General features: G+C 33.5%; 2 protein-coding genes across 3 annotated transcripts; one reads left to right on the plus strand and one right to left on the minus strand.

Annotated features, from left to right (window-relative positions):
* Positions 1–246: 246 nt before the first annotated feature.
* LOC133679281 (outer envelope protein 39, chloroplastic-like) lies at positions 247–6,108 on the plus strand. Of its 2 annotated transcripts, XR_009836145.1 has the most exons (12): positions 247–519; positions 610–676; positions 779–814; positions 1,122–1,266; positions 1,520–1,678; positions 1,795–1,865; positions 1,950–2,028; positions 2,177–2,292; positions 2,792–2,939; positions 4,434–4,494; positions 4,656–4,725; positions 5,433–5,449. XR_009836145.1 is itself a non-coding variant. In XM_062101823.1 (11 exons), the coding sequence occupies exons 1-11, from the start codon at positions 486–488 to the stop codon at positions 5,585–5,587; spliced, it is 1,080 nt and encodes a 359-aa protein (XP_061957807.1). In that variant the 5' UTR covers positions 248–485; the 3' UTR covers positions 5,588–6,108. The 2 variants fall into 2 exon arrangements, 1 of the variants encoding a protein (XP_061957807.1); XM_062101823.1 differs by lacking the exon at positions 4,434–4,494 and having other exon boundaries at positions 248–519; positions 5,433–6,108.
* A 3,992-nt stretch (positions 6,109–10,100) lies between these two features.
* Positions 10,101–12,821, minus strand: LOC133680584 (glycosyltransferase BC10-like). The gene is made up of 2 exons (XM_062103602.1): positions 11,607–12,821; positions 10,101–10,629 (listed from the first exon to the last, which is right to left on the minus strand). Exon 1 carries the CDS (start codon positions 12,778–12,780, stop codon positions 11,614–11,616), a length of 1,167 nt encoding a protein of 388 aa, XP_061959586.1. The 5' UTR covers positions 12,781–12,821; the 3' UTR covers positions 10,101–10,629; positions 11,607–11,613.
* Positions 12,822–17,836: the final 5,015 nt, after the last annotated feature.

Raw genomic sequence — 17,836 nt, forward strand, 5'->3', positions numbered from 1 at the left:
ATTTAAATTTTGTTAAGAGGATGTTTTGAAATGGAGTAAATATTGCTTTTCAAATTGTTATAATTTTTTAATTTGTTGTTTAATATTTGTATATTAAAATAATTTAAAAATATTAATATAAAGAAAAAAAAAATTTAACGGAAAAAGTTGAAAAACAGTTCAAATGCCCATGAGACTACAGAGATTAATTAATTAGCTTTATAAAACAGGATTAAGTTATAATTAAATCACAGGGGAAGATTCCATTCTGTCATTGACGAGGAGCACGTGCAAAAAGTGAAAGCCCAAAGCGAGCAAAATCAGATGACAGCCATGGGACTTAAACATTCTTTCTTTCTAACAGTTTGATTCATGCAAAAATCTTTGTCTTCTCTCTCACTCTCCTCTTCTTTGCGTTATATTCCTTTCTTTACCTTTTGCAGGCAGCATTGCTCACCATCACCGTTGTTAACGTTTTGATGCTCTAGTAGATAATAATAATACCCATGGGAGCTCAAAAGAGCATCCATGCTGGCAAAGGTCAGTATTGAAAGTCGGTTCTTGATTTTTTTTTCTTTTTCTGGGAATTTTATTTTGTTGTTGTTGATTGTGGATTTTGATATGTTACAGCCAAGATTGATGTGAATGTTGATTTTACTCACAAGCTATGTGCTTCTTTGATGCTTCCTTCTCTAAGGTTCTTTTCTTTGTATTATCCATTTCTTTGGTTATTAATTACGAGTAACTGCCACATCTCTCTCTCACTCATTCACTGACTCTCTTTCATGTAAAACTGCAGGAACACTGGAAGTCCTCTTTCTCTGATAATTGGGAGGTGGGTCTTTTCCTTTATAACCTTTGCCATTTCGTTTATTGGTTACCAAGTTTTTTTCTATGGGTTTTTTTTTGCTTCTAGTATGAATTTTCTTTGTTTGGTTACTGAGAAAATGGTGGGAAAGAAAAGGAAATATTGTTAAGTTTTTGAATCCTTCTATGTAATTGAATTCAAGAAAAAGCTGGGTTTTGTTCTTTAACTATGTTTTGTAGACCAGAGAAATGCAAAACAAAATTTACATTCTTTCCTGCTTGCAAAAAATAGTGTCGGTAGTTGTTTGGCAATTAATTCAATTAGCGTTTTGCAGTCTTTGCATCAAACACCCGAATTTATTTGGTGGAAGTGAGAAGCTTGATGTATCATGGGATAAGGGGCTCTCTGATTCAAATGTCTCAATAACTTATAGAAGGCCAAGACCTGAGTGGCTTTGTCAAAAATGTTTTGTTATTCAGGTCAGTTGCTATAAGCTATGACTACTCTTTGGTGCTATTATTGTGTTTTGCAGACGGAAAATTAAGGAACTGGGTTTTAATGAAGAAACTGTTTAATTCGATTTATTTTGTTTTTGGTATGGAAAATCTCAAAATTTAGGATTTTTAAAGAAAACAGCCAATTGGGATTTTAAGGGAAAAGGTTTGTTTGTTTTTTCTCCCCACTAATTCACAACATTATTTTAACTCTTGATCCACGAATTATTTGTCCCAGCATTCCTTTTCACCTGAAATTGGGGTCCATGGTACACCAATCGACAATTTCTCTCGTTCGGGGAGTGGAGATGTAAATTTGTCTCGTTTATCAGTTGGTTTGGATCGAAATGAGCCTGCAAGCTCTGACTGGAGCAGCAGCACCAGTATCAAATTTGAGGTTCTGGCCATGCTTAATAAGCAGTTATTGCTTATGTTGTTGTTTTCAGCGGAGTATTTTTTTTCTTGTCATATATGGTTGATTTATTAAGAAATTAATTGTTTTGGGCCTTGCAGCATGTCCAACTAGTGAATGATGATGGACGCTCTATAACCAGGGACATTGATGGGTTCCCAGTGACATGCAGGTAGTCTACACTTTTATTATTTCAGTTTCAAGTGAATTATATTATGTTGTTTCCTAATGAATCAGTAAAATGCTTGTAATACAGTGGCAGTCCCCATGACAGTATGCTAGTTTTGAAGCAAGAGTCTCAGTGCGCAAAGGCAAATGATCACAGTTTTTCTCGGGTAAACCTTCTTGCTAATATATAAATTGTGCATTCATATTCGTTCAGGCTGAGTTGTAGTTCTATCCATTCTAATCTCTGTCTTGACACATACACCTTTAGTGCCAGCCATGTTGCTTTTCACTAACTACTAGTTTTCTTGTATCCAGTTTAGTATGCAAATTGAACAAGGGATTCCTATTCTATCAAAGTGGCTAATCTTCAACAAGTTCAAATTTACTGCTACAAAAGGAGTCAAACTTGGACCAGCATTTTTATTGGCAAGGTGAGCAAGTTTTCTATGCTGTTTTTAGCAGGTGCTGCATAGTTGTGAGTGCAAGTAGTGATTTAGTGGTCCGAAAAAGAGGGAAGACCCTGAACACAATTGGTAGCTGGAAGCAGGATGTAAAGGACAAGAGTCTTTTCAAGGGCGTCAGTAGCATACACAGCATGTGCTAGGAAGCAGGAGAGGTGTTCTTAGAAGCATAAATAAATTCAAAAACTGTAGTATGTTGGTACTGGGAACTAGTAATTTGCTGAAGAGAACAAAAGGGAATTATATCTTGGCTAATAGAATGTAAAGAGAGTCTTAATCTGAAATTTAGTAAAATAATGCTTGAAATGATATGGAGTACCTGGCTACTCAAGTTACTCAGCAGTCTGTACTGGAAGCATGCTGCAATTTTTGCTACCCCTTCGAGCATCTTAGCAGTAGGAAGAAATTATATACTCATGCTTCTTATTCTCTCTCCCTGTGCATGACTCTTACCCTTTCATTCTGACAGCCTGACAGGTGGTTCCATTGTAGGAGACATGGCTCCTTACCAAGCATTTGCAATTGGAGGGCTTGGTAGTGTGCGAGGATATGGTGAGGGTGCTGTTGGATCCGGAAGATCATGTCTGGTTGGAAATAGTGAATTGACATTTCCTCTGGTATGTAAAGCTTCATGGTATCTTTAAGGATGGCAAATTATTATAAGATGCAAAAAGTTCTAGTTCATACTGCCATTTAAAGTTTCTTAACTTTTCACTGAAATCTTAAGGAAGAGACTCATTTGGCCCTAAACACTTATGTTGCAGCAGCACCTTGACTGATCAGAACACTTTAAAAAATTTAATAATAGCAATTATATTGTTTTATATTCGGGTTTCAAGCCTATGCATGGATATATTGTTTCTTTACAAGACATCTGGTTTGCTACTATGTTGTCTGTTTCATTGTGTTGGGTGTTGAAAGTAGAAGAGGGGATGGAATCAAGTGAATTACTCTATCTGATTCCCTTAATCTCTTTTCATAATTCATAAATACAGCAGTTTGTCTTGCCATGTGATTGTAGTTTGTTTAGGAAAACAAGCAAACATTGACAATTTAGGAGAAATAGGCCACCTAATACCATCTGTTTTGGGGTAGCTAAGACACAAAAAACTAGCTGAGACTGAAGTAAGGAATAGTAGGAAATGGCCATTTCCCATGGCTGCATCACCTGTGCAATTGGTTCTGTTTCTAAAATCCTCTCTTTCAAGGTTTGTTCTTAAATGCATAATAAATAAAAAAATTGTGCTGGTGGCATGTCGGTGAGGGTAAAATTAATCCGTACTTTTCCGGGCAAGGTCATATTTATTAGATTGGACTGTGTAGGCCACAATGTCTTAGTTTTGAATCCTTGGCTACTTAATAAGTAGGTTGATTGTTTCATGCAAGAGACAAGAAATATTCTTTGCTGGTGGAGAAGAAACAAGATTCTAGAGTGTGTGATCTTTTCTCCTCTTCATCTTGAGGAGGATTGCATTGCCAGCATATGCACAATTGAAAATTTGTTAACCCTCAGAAAAACGAGAAATCTGTGTTGTGAATCTTGGAACTTAGTCTTGCGGTCATCTTCAATTGAGTCATTGCTAAAGTCACCTCCAGATAAATTAGATTCTCGCTATTTGGTATAGAAGCATTCTAAATGCTGTTGTACTCACTGCTATTTATAACACTATGAAGTACAGCTTCTTTACCATGGTCATTAAGTCTGTTATATGAAAGCTTATAGTATGGACAACTGGGTTTTCTGAAATTCGTATGTAAAATCAAGGCAATCGGAGCCGTGCTAAAGTGAGTAGGTAAGATAGAACAAGTCATTTAGGTTTGTATCTTTGTCAAAGATATAGTTAATCGTTGGTTCTGGGACATTGAAGGGACCAATATTATTATTATTATTATTTTGGTGAGGGACCAATTATATGACCACTCAACTTGCACATTACTTGTTGGTGCTATGACAATATGCATATTCTTTTAAGGGTTCCTCTTGCCTCTAGGTGATGCAACCCTAAAACTCCTCAAGACTTAAAATAATCAACCAACTTTTATTTTTTCTTCTACAATGAGATTGGTGGCATTTCCATATTGTTTCTTCATGTCCTCTCATGATTTATTAGATATTCCGAGTCTAGCAACTCTAGCCATTATATTGGGGGAACTTGGACATATGGTAAGAAGGTATGGGTCAACTACATCACACTAGTTATTCTTAAAATTTATAGCAAAGTTTTCTGTTGTAGCTGCCTTCCGTCATGCACTATCACATTCTGTATATTTTTTCTCTCGTGACTGAATTTGATGAAGTGATACATGTCAACTTACTTTCTTACTGTATCCAGAGTAAGATGTTGGAAGGTGCTTTTTTCTTGGACTGTGGAACTGATCTGGGATCTGGTCGTCTTGTACCTGGTAAATTAGCTTATCTCACTTGCTTAGAAATTGTTTCCCACTCACAATTTTTCTTTTTATTTTCAGTTTAATTTTTCATTCCAATGTCCAATAGTATTTATGTTGCTGAGTAAATAGTGACATTCAGTTTCTCTGTTTTAGAGATACAAACGAATCTGCATTTTAGTTCTTAGTTGCACAATGGACTTAAACAACTTCTTATAAAGTTTTCAAGACTTAAAACACATCTAATTGCAGCAAAAAAATGTAGGAATTTAGATGAATAGGAATCTGCATTGTAATTGGATGGATATGGGCCATGGAGTGTAATTATAGTAGGAAGTGAAGGACTCAGTCTTTTCTTTCTCTAGGAAGTATGAAGCCTTGGTGTTTAATAATTATTAGTCGTATACTGCTTCCCCATTCTTTTGCTAACCTGATTAAGTTAACTTGTCTATGTTGGTCTTACTTCAATAGATCTGTTTGAGCCCTCCTCATTCAACCATGTCTGCAATTTCTCAGTGTTTTTACTCAGCATGTTCCACAACCCTGTGTGTGACGACTACCACTGCTCATCTGTTATTTTCTTTGCCATTGTGAATTTTGTTGTTTTCGCCTTTGTAACTTTGAAGTCTTTTCGTTTTCCCTCCTATTTCTTCTTCCCCACCACCCCATCTTTTTTGTTGTTGTTGACAGGCTCATTACACCGTTTGCTTTTTGAGTTTCAGGAAATCCAGCAATGAGGCAGGGCAAACCAGGATCCGGAGTTGGGCTTGGATATGGCCTTCGGTTCAAGTCTCCAGCTGGTCATTTTCAGGTTGACTACGCCATCAATTCCTTTCAACAAAAAACTGTCTACTTTGGCATCAGCAACCTCATCTGATGAATTCTGTAAGCCCAGTGGTCGCTTTCTTTTCTGGCTTTCCAATGGTTTAGATGATGATTATTGAGAAAAGTTAGCTGTGGAATATGGAATTAGTAGAAGCATTGACATTTTCCTGCCGCTAGAAGGAAGTTGTTTCTGTTCTCCATCAATGATAAAGTTGCCCTTATCTGTAAGTTTTGTCGACTTACATTTCCAAGCAGTCTAGTCACCTTGCAAGTTACAAAACCAAAGAGTACATTGCAGGAAATATCTATTTTCTTTTCCTGCTGAAATTAAATTTTAGTGGAGAACAGTTCAATAGAAACAATGTAGAGTAGAAATTAAAGTATATCCCTATAGGTTCCTAGTAATTTTTTTTTTGTTTTTAACCACAGAACTGATTTCCTTCTCACGTACAAAAATAAATAGAATAGAATATGAGACTGCAAATTCATGCGTGTAAATGGAAGTGATTCTTCAGCATTGTTTCTGGTATGGTATGAAATAAGTCTGTAGAAAAGGTCAGATTAATTGTCTTATTGCCTCGTTTATTTGTTAGCAAGTATGTCTTTGGCATTGTGGTGGCTTTAACGGTTGCAGTTTGAAAATGTAGATTTAAAAAAAGCTTTAAATTTGAAACTTTTCTATAATTTCAAGAAAGTGTTTTCAGTGGGAATTTATGCATAACTATGTTAATTAATCAAATACTCAGTTTCAGTCAAACCTAGGTGCTTACCAGTAACAAAACACAGCCTGCGTATATAAATAATCCAACAGAATCCATTCCCTTCTTTCTAAACTTACCTAAATGTAGCATTCTTGCCCACTTTGTGAAGAAGCCTTCGACAGCAGTAGAAGTTTCCACAGAAGAAAGGACAGGCAATTTTCATTCTGGGCACCATACCATTGAATTTTCCAAGTTTGTTTCATGAACATGATCTACAGGTTGGTGACCCACCATTTTCATTTTTGTGTGCTAGGAAAGTGAGCCACAAGTTCTAACATTTATAGCTGGTTGGCCCATGAGATGCTTAGGAGAGGGAAAAAGGGTACATTTTTGTGAATAATGATGAAGGTGCATTATTGCATACAAGGTGTCATGATTTGGATTCCAGTGACAAGTTGGAAGTCGATACTGTTTCTTACATGTTAAGATCCAAGCAATGTCCTCGTTTTCGTCAAACTAGGAACATGGAAAGGTGGTAATGCATTAAAGACCATAGCCGATATTTTATGACGGGGATTGCAACTCTAGAAAAAGACTTTAATACTCAATTGGGTAGCTTTAGAGTATGAGAGTGTACTTAAGAGTTTGAATGGTAGTGTGATAGTTATTATAGTTGTAATTTGAAAAAAAATTATTTTATAAAAAATATTTTTAGTTGAGGTTGATTTGGAAAAATATATATTTGGTTAAAACTGTGGTTGAAATTGAGGTTGAATAAAAAGTAGTTTAGAGTGTGTTTGATATTGCAGTAGTTGTGGTTGTGGTTTGAAAAAAGTTGTTTTATAAAAAGTACTTTTAGTTGAGATTGGTTTGAAAAAATAGATGTTTGGTTAAAATTATGGTTGAAATTAAGATTGAACAAAAAGTAGTTTAACGTGTTTGGTTAAGGGTCCATTTGTTTACGCGGCTGTGGCTGCGTTTTAATTAAAACGCAGCTTGCAGCCGTTTGGTAATGAAAAAAATTGATTTACTGTGCATGGGTCCCACGTGATTTTTGCGGCTAAAATGTTGAAAATGAAAAGCAGGAAAATCCTACTTTTCATTCACTGTGCATGCTAATTGCACTGTTCACTGAACAGTGCAATTAGCATGAACAGTATACACGGTACACTGTTTAAGTGAACAGTGCAGGAGAATTGCACTGTTCACGTGAACAGTGCACTTCTCCTGCACTGTTAAAACTTTTTTTTTCTTTAATGTGTGTTAATTTTATTAATATTTTAAAAAAAACTAATTTAGAGTAAATTAAATTTATTTGCTCTTTGATATAAACAATATTTTTTTACCGAAAAACTAGTATAGAGTGAATTAAATTCACTTACATTGTAATATCAATTTTATACCTGATAATATTTTATTTAATTGTATTATTAAATAGTTTAATGGAATAATAAAAAATATTTTATATAAAGTATTATTTATTTCATAATGTAATATGAGTAATTAATTCTACAATATTTAAATTTAAAACCATCAATATTAATATATATTTTTTAAAATTATTTTATAACCTCAATTATTTAATTTAAATATTGTAGATTTAAATAATGCTATTACATCATGGAATAAATAATATTTTTTATAAAATATTTTTTATTGTTCCATTAAATTATCTATAATTTCTTTACGTATGAAATACATTCGATTCGACAAGTACTACAATCATTAACTAATGTTAAACACTAATTTTTTAAATAAAACACAATTAAAAAAAATATATTTTATTTTATTTTACTGGGTCAGATAGGTTGGTAGTTATGTTTTAAAATATATTAAAATAATATATTTTTATTTTATAAAATTTATTTTTGATATTAATATATAACAATTTAATTTAATTTTTATTTTTTAAAATAGCGAAATAATTATAATTTAATCATAATCCAAACATGGCCATAATCATCATTTATAAAAAGAAAGCTAGTGATGGCTTGACATTGGCATAAATTATTTTATCCGGTCCGGCACAGAGAATGGAAACTTAATTATTTATGGAAACAAGCGGGATGCATATGAAAGCAGTTTTTGGCTGCTTTTTTCAATCATGCGTTGCAAATACAGAAAATAATAGGGTTCATGAACAGTAATTAGTGGTTTTTTCTTTACCAAACGTTTGGCTCCTTCATTTTGCTTTACCAAACAGTTTTTTAATATATTTGGTTAAAAATATGCTGCTTTTCAAAATTGAGGTTATATATATATATATATATATATATATATATATATATATATTAATGGTTTTTAATTTAAATATTATAAATTTAACTATTGCTATCACATCATGAAATAAATAATATTGATATCAAATATTTTTTATTATTCCATTAAACTATGTGCAATTTCATCACGTACGAAATCTATCCAATAAGAACTATATTTTCATGGTTTCTTAAGCGCGCAACAACATCAAGTAAAAATATCATCAAGAATAAAATTAGGATTGCAATCAAATTCTGCAAATACTACATCATCAAAGGATCTCTTTCCAAATTTTTGAATAAAATACAATTAAAAATAAAAATAAAAAATGAATTTTTTTTAACTGGGTCGGACCCGACAAGAACAAAATTGGGATTGCAATTAAATTCTAAAAATCCTACGTCATCAAGCGATCTCCTTCTAATTTGTCGAATAAAACACAATTAAAAATAAAAATAAAAACTAAATTTTTTATTAACTAGGTCAAACCCGACAAGAGCAAAATTAGGATTGCGATTAAATTTTGCAAATGCTACGTCATCAAGCGATCTCCTTCTAATTTTTTGAATAAAACACAATTAAAAAAAATAAAAATTATTTTTTTTTAAACCAAGTTGGACCCGGTTCAATGCATTTAGCTTTGGACTGGACCCGGTCCGACAGAAACAATAGCCAGAACAGTGGAGTTGTTCACTTAAGTCAACAGTGGAGAGTGAAAACTCTCCACTGTGCCCGCAGGTTTGCAGAAAGCAGCAGAGAGCTGTTTTCCACAAACCTGCGGTTTTAACTAATTTTTAGTAGGCCCCGCATGAATAGTATATTGTGGTTCTTTGTTAATGAACATTTAAAAGCTACGATTTGCTTTAAAAGCAATCGCAGCCGCGTAAACAATAACCACTAAATGCTTTTCATTCAGAAATATATTAAAATAATATTTTTTTATTTTTTAAAAATTATTTTTGATATCAGTATATCAAAATGATCTGAAAATATTAAAAAAATATTAATTTGAAGAAAAAACTAAATAAAATTTAAATTTTTTTAAAAAAATTTTTAAAATGCAAAAACATAGCTAAAATTAAAGGCTATTTCTGTTTATATATTGTGGTTTTGAAAAATATTTGGTTTACATTACATTGATTTTATTAAAAATTCTCTTAAATTCGGTAAAAAGGTTGTAAAATGAATTTTTTTAAAAAAAGAAAGGCGGCGGCGGCAGCAGCAGCATGTTATGCTTTTCTCATTTCCTCGGTTTCGAAGGTGTCATTTAAGAAATAATCAAAGCAGCTTTTATTATGCCTAGAGGAGGGAGGACAGTGAATCCAAAGGTAAACAATTTCGAAAAATCTTGTGCTCTGGCAATCACAGGTTTTGGTAGTTAGCCAGCACCCCATCTATATATATGAAACAATGAATCATCAAATTGTCGGCAACAGCTCATAAAAAAAGCTCAGTATTATTTTCGTTTTTTTTTTTTTTTAATAATACTAAGGCAACGAATAATAAAAAGTTGAGAACATTACATGACAACCCTGCCAAAACAATACCATTGCAATCAGATCCCATGCGAGGTTCCAAGAAACAAGTGAAAGGGAGAAAAAAGTATTGATAGTAGGAGATTGATCCGCAATTTATTAAATAAACTGAGATTTTGCCCAAAAATAAAAATAAAATAAGACATCAAAATTTGAATAAAAGAGAAGGGGTGGGCGGATGGGGGAGGAGGGGGGTTGATTTTGGCTCAGGTTCTTTAATCAGAGCACATCACCGTTCCCTACAATGCTTTTCCTTGCTGAATTGCTGCATTTTCTTCCCTCCCTCTTTCTGTCCTAAAAGTACATAAACATTCACATATGTACAGAACACACACAAAAAGAAGACAAAAACTCCTACAATTTTCGACTTTGTAGATATCTTCATCAAAAAGTAGTTTCTTTTGCTCTCCACCCCCGAGTTGAAGTACCTATTTTTCATCCCTTTCTATGCTTCTAATGGCCCTCTCCGGGCTGCAACTTTTGGGGTTAATTTTTTCAGGTTGTGGGCACTTGACGCCTCTTCAAAACCATTCTCCCCAACGCAAGTTACTCCAACAATACCTTACACTGCTTCATATATCTTCAACTCTTTTATTCATCTGTAAAAAAATGTCATTTGGCACGAATGAATCAGCTTGATCGGCAACTTGGGAATATATATGGAAACAAATCAGAAACCAAATAATAACAGACAAAGCATAACAAATTCGGCAAGCTTAAAAGGATAAGATGTAACAAAATAAAGCAAGTAAACTTTTGGCTAAGCTGCCATATATGATAATGTAGTGTATTATTGGTTTCCTAATTGGGTCATAAGCACTACAAGCAAAAGTTCCGGGCACGGTCAAATACAATTTGGTTGATATGGTTGAGTTCTAGCAGTTCAAGAATCTCCAATATTAGGGTGTGTCTGGTCGCCAAAAAACATTAGTTAATAACATGGCTTGTATAATTTGGCTAAAATGTTCAATATTTGCCACAACTAAAATAACTTCCAAGACAACGCAACCAAAGTCTAGCTCAAGAAAAAAGATCATTCCCTGGATATGCTAATCTGTCACAAATCACACATGACTTGCTGCTTATTTCATCACCAAAGAATATCCCTCTTAACTTTCTCTCAATTACATCAGCAAAGATCAACAAAATATGGAAATCAATGGTCAAGAATCCAAGGCCCATTCAAGTCACATTAAGACAAAAAGTTTACATCTTGAGCAAATTCTATCCCAAGATCATACAAAATATGCAATTCCGAGAACTTGCTAGGGAAGAAATTTGGTAAATGTGGATTGAATTGACATGATAATGACAGCATGACCAGGTTCAGGGCTAATCTTCATTCAAGTGAAAACTCCATCCCTCCAATAATTCTAAACCAACATTTGTAAAAGTATTAAAGAAAAAGTAACATCTTGACTCCGACTCAAGCCAAATACCAACTTCTAATAACAAACCAACTTTTCTAGGTTTGATCAAAGCCAAACCATCCGACCGTCAAACCCAAACTCACCGCGTCAACTCACTAACTCAAACTCAACAAATAACAAAATTACGCAGAATAATAGACACTTACCACAACATTAGTCCTGGAAAATGACTTCATCAGCAATTTTCATCAAAGGTTTCAAACAATTCGGTTCGAATTTCCGAGCAAACAAATACGAACTCGAATAATTCGATTCTTTCAGCGCCTGAATCAAAACCGGAGAAATCTCACCAGCCTTATAAGTATAAGGATGCCCGTTACGGGTTCCTGTCCAATTAACCCTTGTTAATGTATACTTAGTACACCCCTTCGGATCCTGCATTGACAATAACGTAGAAAAATAATGTTCTTCAGGGTAACATTCATGTTCTCGATAACACGGCTGCTTGAACTTGTTCCACAGCCTACGATCCTCAATCACCATGAGCGCGTGTCGGCGCGTGATGACAAAAAACTGAGACCCACCGCGGAATTTCTCAAAGGGCACCTCTGGCATCATTGCATACCTCCCTCTAGCGACATATCTTTTCCATAACCGCCGCTCCTTCGATATAATCTCGACGAAACTCTTGTACTCGATTTTCACATTATACTGAGTCGACTCAGGTCCCGACTCGGAGGAAGAAAAATCGAAAGATTTAGAAGAAATTAAGGAATCGTAGACGTATTTGAAGGAATGGAGAGGGATGCAGTACTGGGAGAGGACGGCGAAGAATGTGTTGGTTGGGTCGTCGAGGATGGCAGTGGCGAGGAGGCGGCGACTGGCAGAGATCAAGGTTGGGGAGGCGCGATAAGTCCGTTTCGCGTTCCGAATGAACTGGGAACTAAAAACCCCTTTGGGTTTTGTAACATTGGAATAAGGATCGGCGTGAACGTAAATGTTGAAGAGGTTTTTGTCGGCGGATTTGAAGAATTGTTCCCATAAAGGAGCGAAAAAGAGATCTGTATTGGTCAAGAAAAGGAAAGCGATTTTAAGTTTTTTTGATTTGGAGGTGAAATGGGTATGGGCGGAAGGGTAGTGGGTGACGAAGGAGGAGGAGGCGGAGACGGCGGCGGCTTTGCGGAAGAGGTAGAGGTCGTCTTGTTCATCGGAAGGGGAGATGGGGATGGAAGGGTTATGAGGAGGAAAGATTCTTGGGGCTAAGAGGAAAAGGATAGGAAGTGATAAAAGAAGAGAAAAAACTAGGAGAAATTGTGTTGTGAACATTATAGGTCCAATTTTGATGGAATTTGGACAATTTGTTGATGATGTTTCTGGCATGTCTAAGATTTATTTGTTTGGTATGGAAATGGGGGTCGCGGAGTTGATTCGCTGGTGATCTATATGCATGGAAAGCACCAAATGCCCTCCATTTATTGTATATGTTTCAATTTGGTCCCTCTCATCTTTTGTTTTTAATTTTTACCAGCAGTGGGATGGAGGTGTGCGTGGTCTACCAATCCTTTGACTGACAAGGGTCTATCTTATTTCTTTAGAGAGAACAAAGGGCCCTGATGATATTATATCTTTACCAATAATAGACTAATTCACCCATATGATATCCAAGCCGAGTTGAATAAGTCTGCCATTTATCTGTATAATATTTTATTGTATATTTATTAACAACATTAATTTTGTGCTCAGTTGCTGGTGAAATTAATAAAATTGTTTAATAGTACTTGTAATTATTCAATTACAATATAGAGTAATGGGCTGGTTTAAGGAGTTCTAGGTTGAGATGAGGTAAACTCTTTAGGATGTGATTTTGATTTTATTTTACTAACCATATCTTCATATTTGATAATAATAACAACTGAGATCTTTCCATAAATCTTGATTATTGGCTTATTATCACGCAAGGATACTTTGGCCATGATTGCTACCCTAGATATCAATCCACCAAAAAATAAACTCATTTTCTTCTCAGTTATAGCTTTTTATATGACATTAATAAAATAAATGGTTAGGTTGATAGGAATATCAATAGCAATAACATACATGAATTGAGCTTTCTCAATTGTCAACTTAATATGCTTCCAGCAAACTAGAGGCCTGTTAGCATATTTTTTGCTAACACTCGATAAGAAGATAACATAGTGTTTATAGGCAATCTTATATGCTTTAGCAAACCATTTTGGTCTTTTAGAGCCAACAAACAAATCACTCGTATGAGTCTTTAATGGAGCTTATATTTCTTTATAGGGTGAGCTAGGATTTATGATTTCAAGTAGCTTATTTAACTTTTTAATAACATCAGAAGAAAACTCAAAGATCTAACTTTTAATAGTGAAAGTAATACAGCTAGAGGGGGTAGCCGTAGGTATAGAGGAAGGCATTGATATGGTTATTCGGGTGGATGGTGTGAAAATAGAAAATGAAGCCATAAGGGTCCAAATGAGCTGAAGAGGCTATTAGCTGGAGAGAGGGAAAACAATGGCTCAGCTGCTGCAATTACAGTGGTCCGTCATAGACGTTTATGATGGTTATTACTGCTCCTTTGTTGGCGTTGTGGGGAAGGAAAGATAAGGCTCACGAATTGAAGTTGTTGTTATATGGGTGTTGGTCGTGATTTGTTGAAGAATGAAGGCTAAGATGGGTGTTTGTTTGTAGGCAAAAAAATTAAGAGAGGGTTTAAGGATAAAGAAGCTATGAACTTGGTGTGTGAGGGAACTACTAGGGTTGAAAATGGTGGCTTTGGGTGCACTAGAATGGTGGCGGTTAGGTTAAGATGTAAGTGTGCGTCAATGTCTTCTTTTGTATGAGTGATGGCTGGTGTTGTAAAACAAAAGAGATAAGGTTATCATGGTTTTTTGTGAGAGAAAAGGTGTGGGGATGTTTTTTTATTTCATTATTTTTTCAGCCTCCCCCTTCCTTATGTGAGATAACCACCTATTTATATGTGAAAAATGATTTGTATTTTTCCTCCTCATTGCTTGGTTCCAAAAACACTTTGGTCTCTCATTTTCTTCCTTTGCATACTAGTCCTTTTATCCAAATACTTTTTTTTTTTTGTATTTTTGATGTTTTGAAAAAGGCAATGTTAATGTCAACTCAATGGGAAAAATCAACGATTTTAAAAATAACGTTTTAAAAGCTGAACGCATTGAAAATAAATTTGAATTTTAAATTCTTTTGAGAAGATGTAAAAAATATTGAAAATGACGCAAATACATTAATAACATATTTTTTTTATATTTTAAAAATATTTAGAAAAAATGGGGGTTAAAATTTAGGTTATGACACTAGATGTTAAGTCATTCTTCTTACACAAAACTCATGTAATTAAGAAGCCTTAAAATATGTCAATTCTTGTTTATAAAAAAAAAAGATGATGTATAATGGTGAACAAATTTCTTACTTGATTCTTACCTGCAAAACATATACATTCACTGGTGAATAAATATAGGTTTTTTGGTTCATATTCTACCCCAAGTTTGCAGTTTAAAAAAAAATCAGAAAAAAGAAAGAAGAGATCAAGATTAAGAGTTCTTTTTTTCTTAATTTGTATTCTACTGCTTGTATATTGCTATTTATTTTAAAAATAAAATTCTATTTTTTCTAATATATTGATTTATTATTCAATAAGGGTACCTTTTTATGCTATATTTCAATTTACCGCTAACATTTTTGGGTTTGATTATGCTACCTATACTAGATTGTATATAGTTGCTCTCATTGTTTCTATTTTATTTGGTTAATAAAGCTCCATGATTAGATTAGGTTCTTAGAAAATTCATCTTGGATTTTGTTGTATCTTAATGTTTTTATTTATTTCATTGGTACATAAGCTTTTATTGCTTATCTTCTAAATAATGGAATTTATTTTTCTAAATATATAGAAAAATAAAATATTACTAATAAATAAAATCATCTAGTTTGCAACATGAGTTCTTAATGCGTATTTGTTGGTTTTAAATTTTTAGTTAGGCTGCTATATATGAGAGCTGTTGCTTTTTTTTTAAAAAAAAAAGGATATAGTGATAATGTTGTTATTATTTTTTTTTATCAAATTTATTTAGATGACGAATAGAAGTTTAGTAAAGACAAATATGAACAGGATCACTGCTAATTTTTCTGATAGCACTTTTGATGACGATGAGCCGCTAGGTGCCGATCATGACGAGGCACCTCAGGCACCCTCTCTCGACATAGGCTTGTCAAGCGCGAAGGTGGCTCACAAAGAGGGTGTCCCTTATGAGCAGGATGTATTCCCTGAGAAGTATATTGTTCAGTGGAAGCCAGATCAATAAGTTTGGTTTGTTTTCCTGCATGATAAAAAAAAAAATAAACAACAATTGATAAAGTTTGAATAGTTAATTTTAATGAACAAATAGAAATTCAAGTTTACAAATGTTGAGGCTGCTTCCACGATAATATCAGTGATGAAATAGTTGATGGAAGTGCCTTTATTTTAATAGAGTCAGGTTTTCAAAAAATCTAAATGGAAGCCTATGATTGATATTTGGTTCAGAAAGTTCAAGGTTTGTATATACATAAGCAATTATCTTTTTAATATTTAATTATGTTAGTTTTTTAATTTTAATAAACTAATTATTTTATGAAATTAACATGTAAGAAAAAATTTTATTGGGAGGAGAGTGAGAGAACCACAATGCCAGTAGGTAATATTGAATTCAAATTATGATATATATTTTTAAAATATTAAGACTTTATTTTTTGTAATCTTATTCAATTTTTTTTTCTATGAACCAAATTGCATGATTTCTGGTTTGATACCAAAAAAAAAGTAAATGAATATGCAAAAGATAAAGGTCTTCTAGGCTCGGAAGATATAGTCATGTCGAGGGATCTCAAACCTCCGCATGTCTAGGAGACTATTTGGGACGCTTATCTCCAACACATAATGTTGGAGCGTTTCTTGAGGCATGCACAATCTAGTTAGGAGAATTGAACCAAAGAGATTCATGGTTCTATGTCCATGCACACCTGCGAATTCATTCCATTCATTTTACATGCAAAGCATATGGTAAGATTTTGTTTTATATGATAATTGTTTCTTTAAATTGCTGTATTATATAAAAATATTTAACTAATTGTAACTTCTTTTTGCAGGTTATGGTACTTGAATGTGATCAAAGATCGATGAAGCTTTTTGTTGAAACTCACATATAGAAGGAGGACATACATAAATGGGTGCAACAACTAGTGGATAGGCAAGTTCAAAAGTACATGATAAGTTGGATTTGAATATTTTTTTAAGTTATTAATTTTTTATATTTGTTGACTTTTTTTTCTCAAGAAACATATAACATCCGATTGTATGAGAGATACAAAAATGACCCTTCGATCAATCTGAAACTTGATCTGGATTTATGGTTGGAGGCTGGATCTACTGATGGACCTGATAAAAATCAAGTTTACGGTCGAGTCAACAAGTTCAAGCGAAGACGACCTAACTTAGGGTTGAGACAACTGAACTAAAGGATAAAGTGAATGTCCTCAAGCAACTAGTGGCAACTCTCACTAGTATCTATGCTCCACCTCGCCGCCCTTCTAATTTCGATGAAAACCCACCTTCATCTCTTCCTCCAACTTCTATCCACTAGATAGATAAATTGTGTTTAATAATATATTTAAATTAATAATACAAATTTGAGTTTTTATTTTATTTTAGTTTAATTCTATTTAAATTTGCCTTTTATTTTTTTAATTGTATTGTTTTTTATTTCTTTAAAAATAATTACATATAATACCAATAAAATATGAAATACCAATGGAATTTCCAAGGAATTAGAGTCCCTCGAAGAGTTCCAGAGAGTTGAAAAAACCTATAAGACTTACCACTATTATATGTAATTCTTCGATGGATTAATTCCGTTGATAATATGTATATAATCACTAATGGATTTAGCATTAGTTTATCCCATCAGTAATATGTCATAATCATCAATAGATTTATTGACGGAATTATTGTCAATAAATATTTTTGTTTGATGTGATAATTCCATTGATGATTATATTCTTGATAAGATGACTAACATAATAGAAATCATCAATGATATGTTTTCTGACAATATTTTTCCCTTCGTTATTCTGTTGATAATTGTAATTCTGACGAAATCAGGTGTTAAACAAGAACAGAATATTCCATCAGTGTTTTACTATTTTCTAGTAATGTTTCAAGAAATACCAAGTTAAAGTAGCATTCCACTATTTACCCGATGTTGTTTTGATCTTGATCCATACATTATACATATACTAAAAGGAAATGGTTTCTTAATATAGAAATGACACAATTGAAATTTTGTACATTTTTTTTACCATAAGAGGTATTGTAGCGATGATAAATCTGTAATTTTCGGTGGTTTTGTTTTTA

Source organism: Populus nigra, chromosome 19, assembly GCF_951802175.1.
Source record: "Populus nigra chromosome 19, ddPopNigr1.1, whole genome shotgun sequence".
NCBI lineage: Eukaryota > Viridiplantae > Streptophyta > Magnoliopsida > Malpighiales > Salicaceae > Populus > Populus nigra.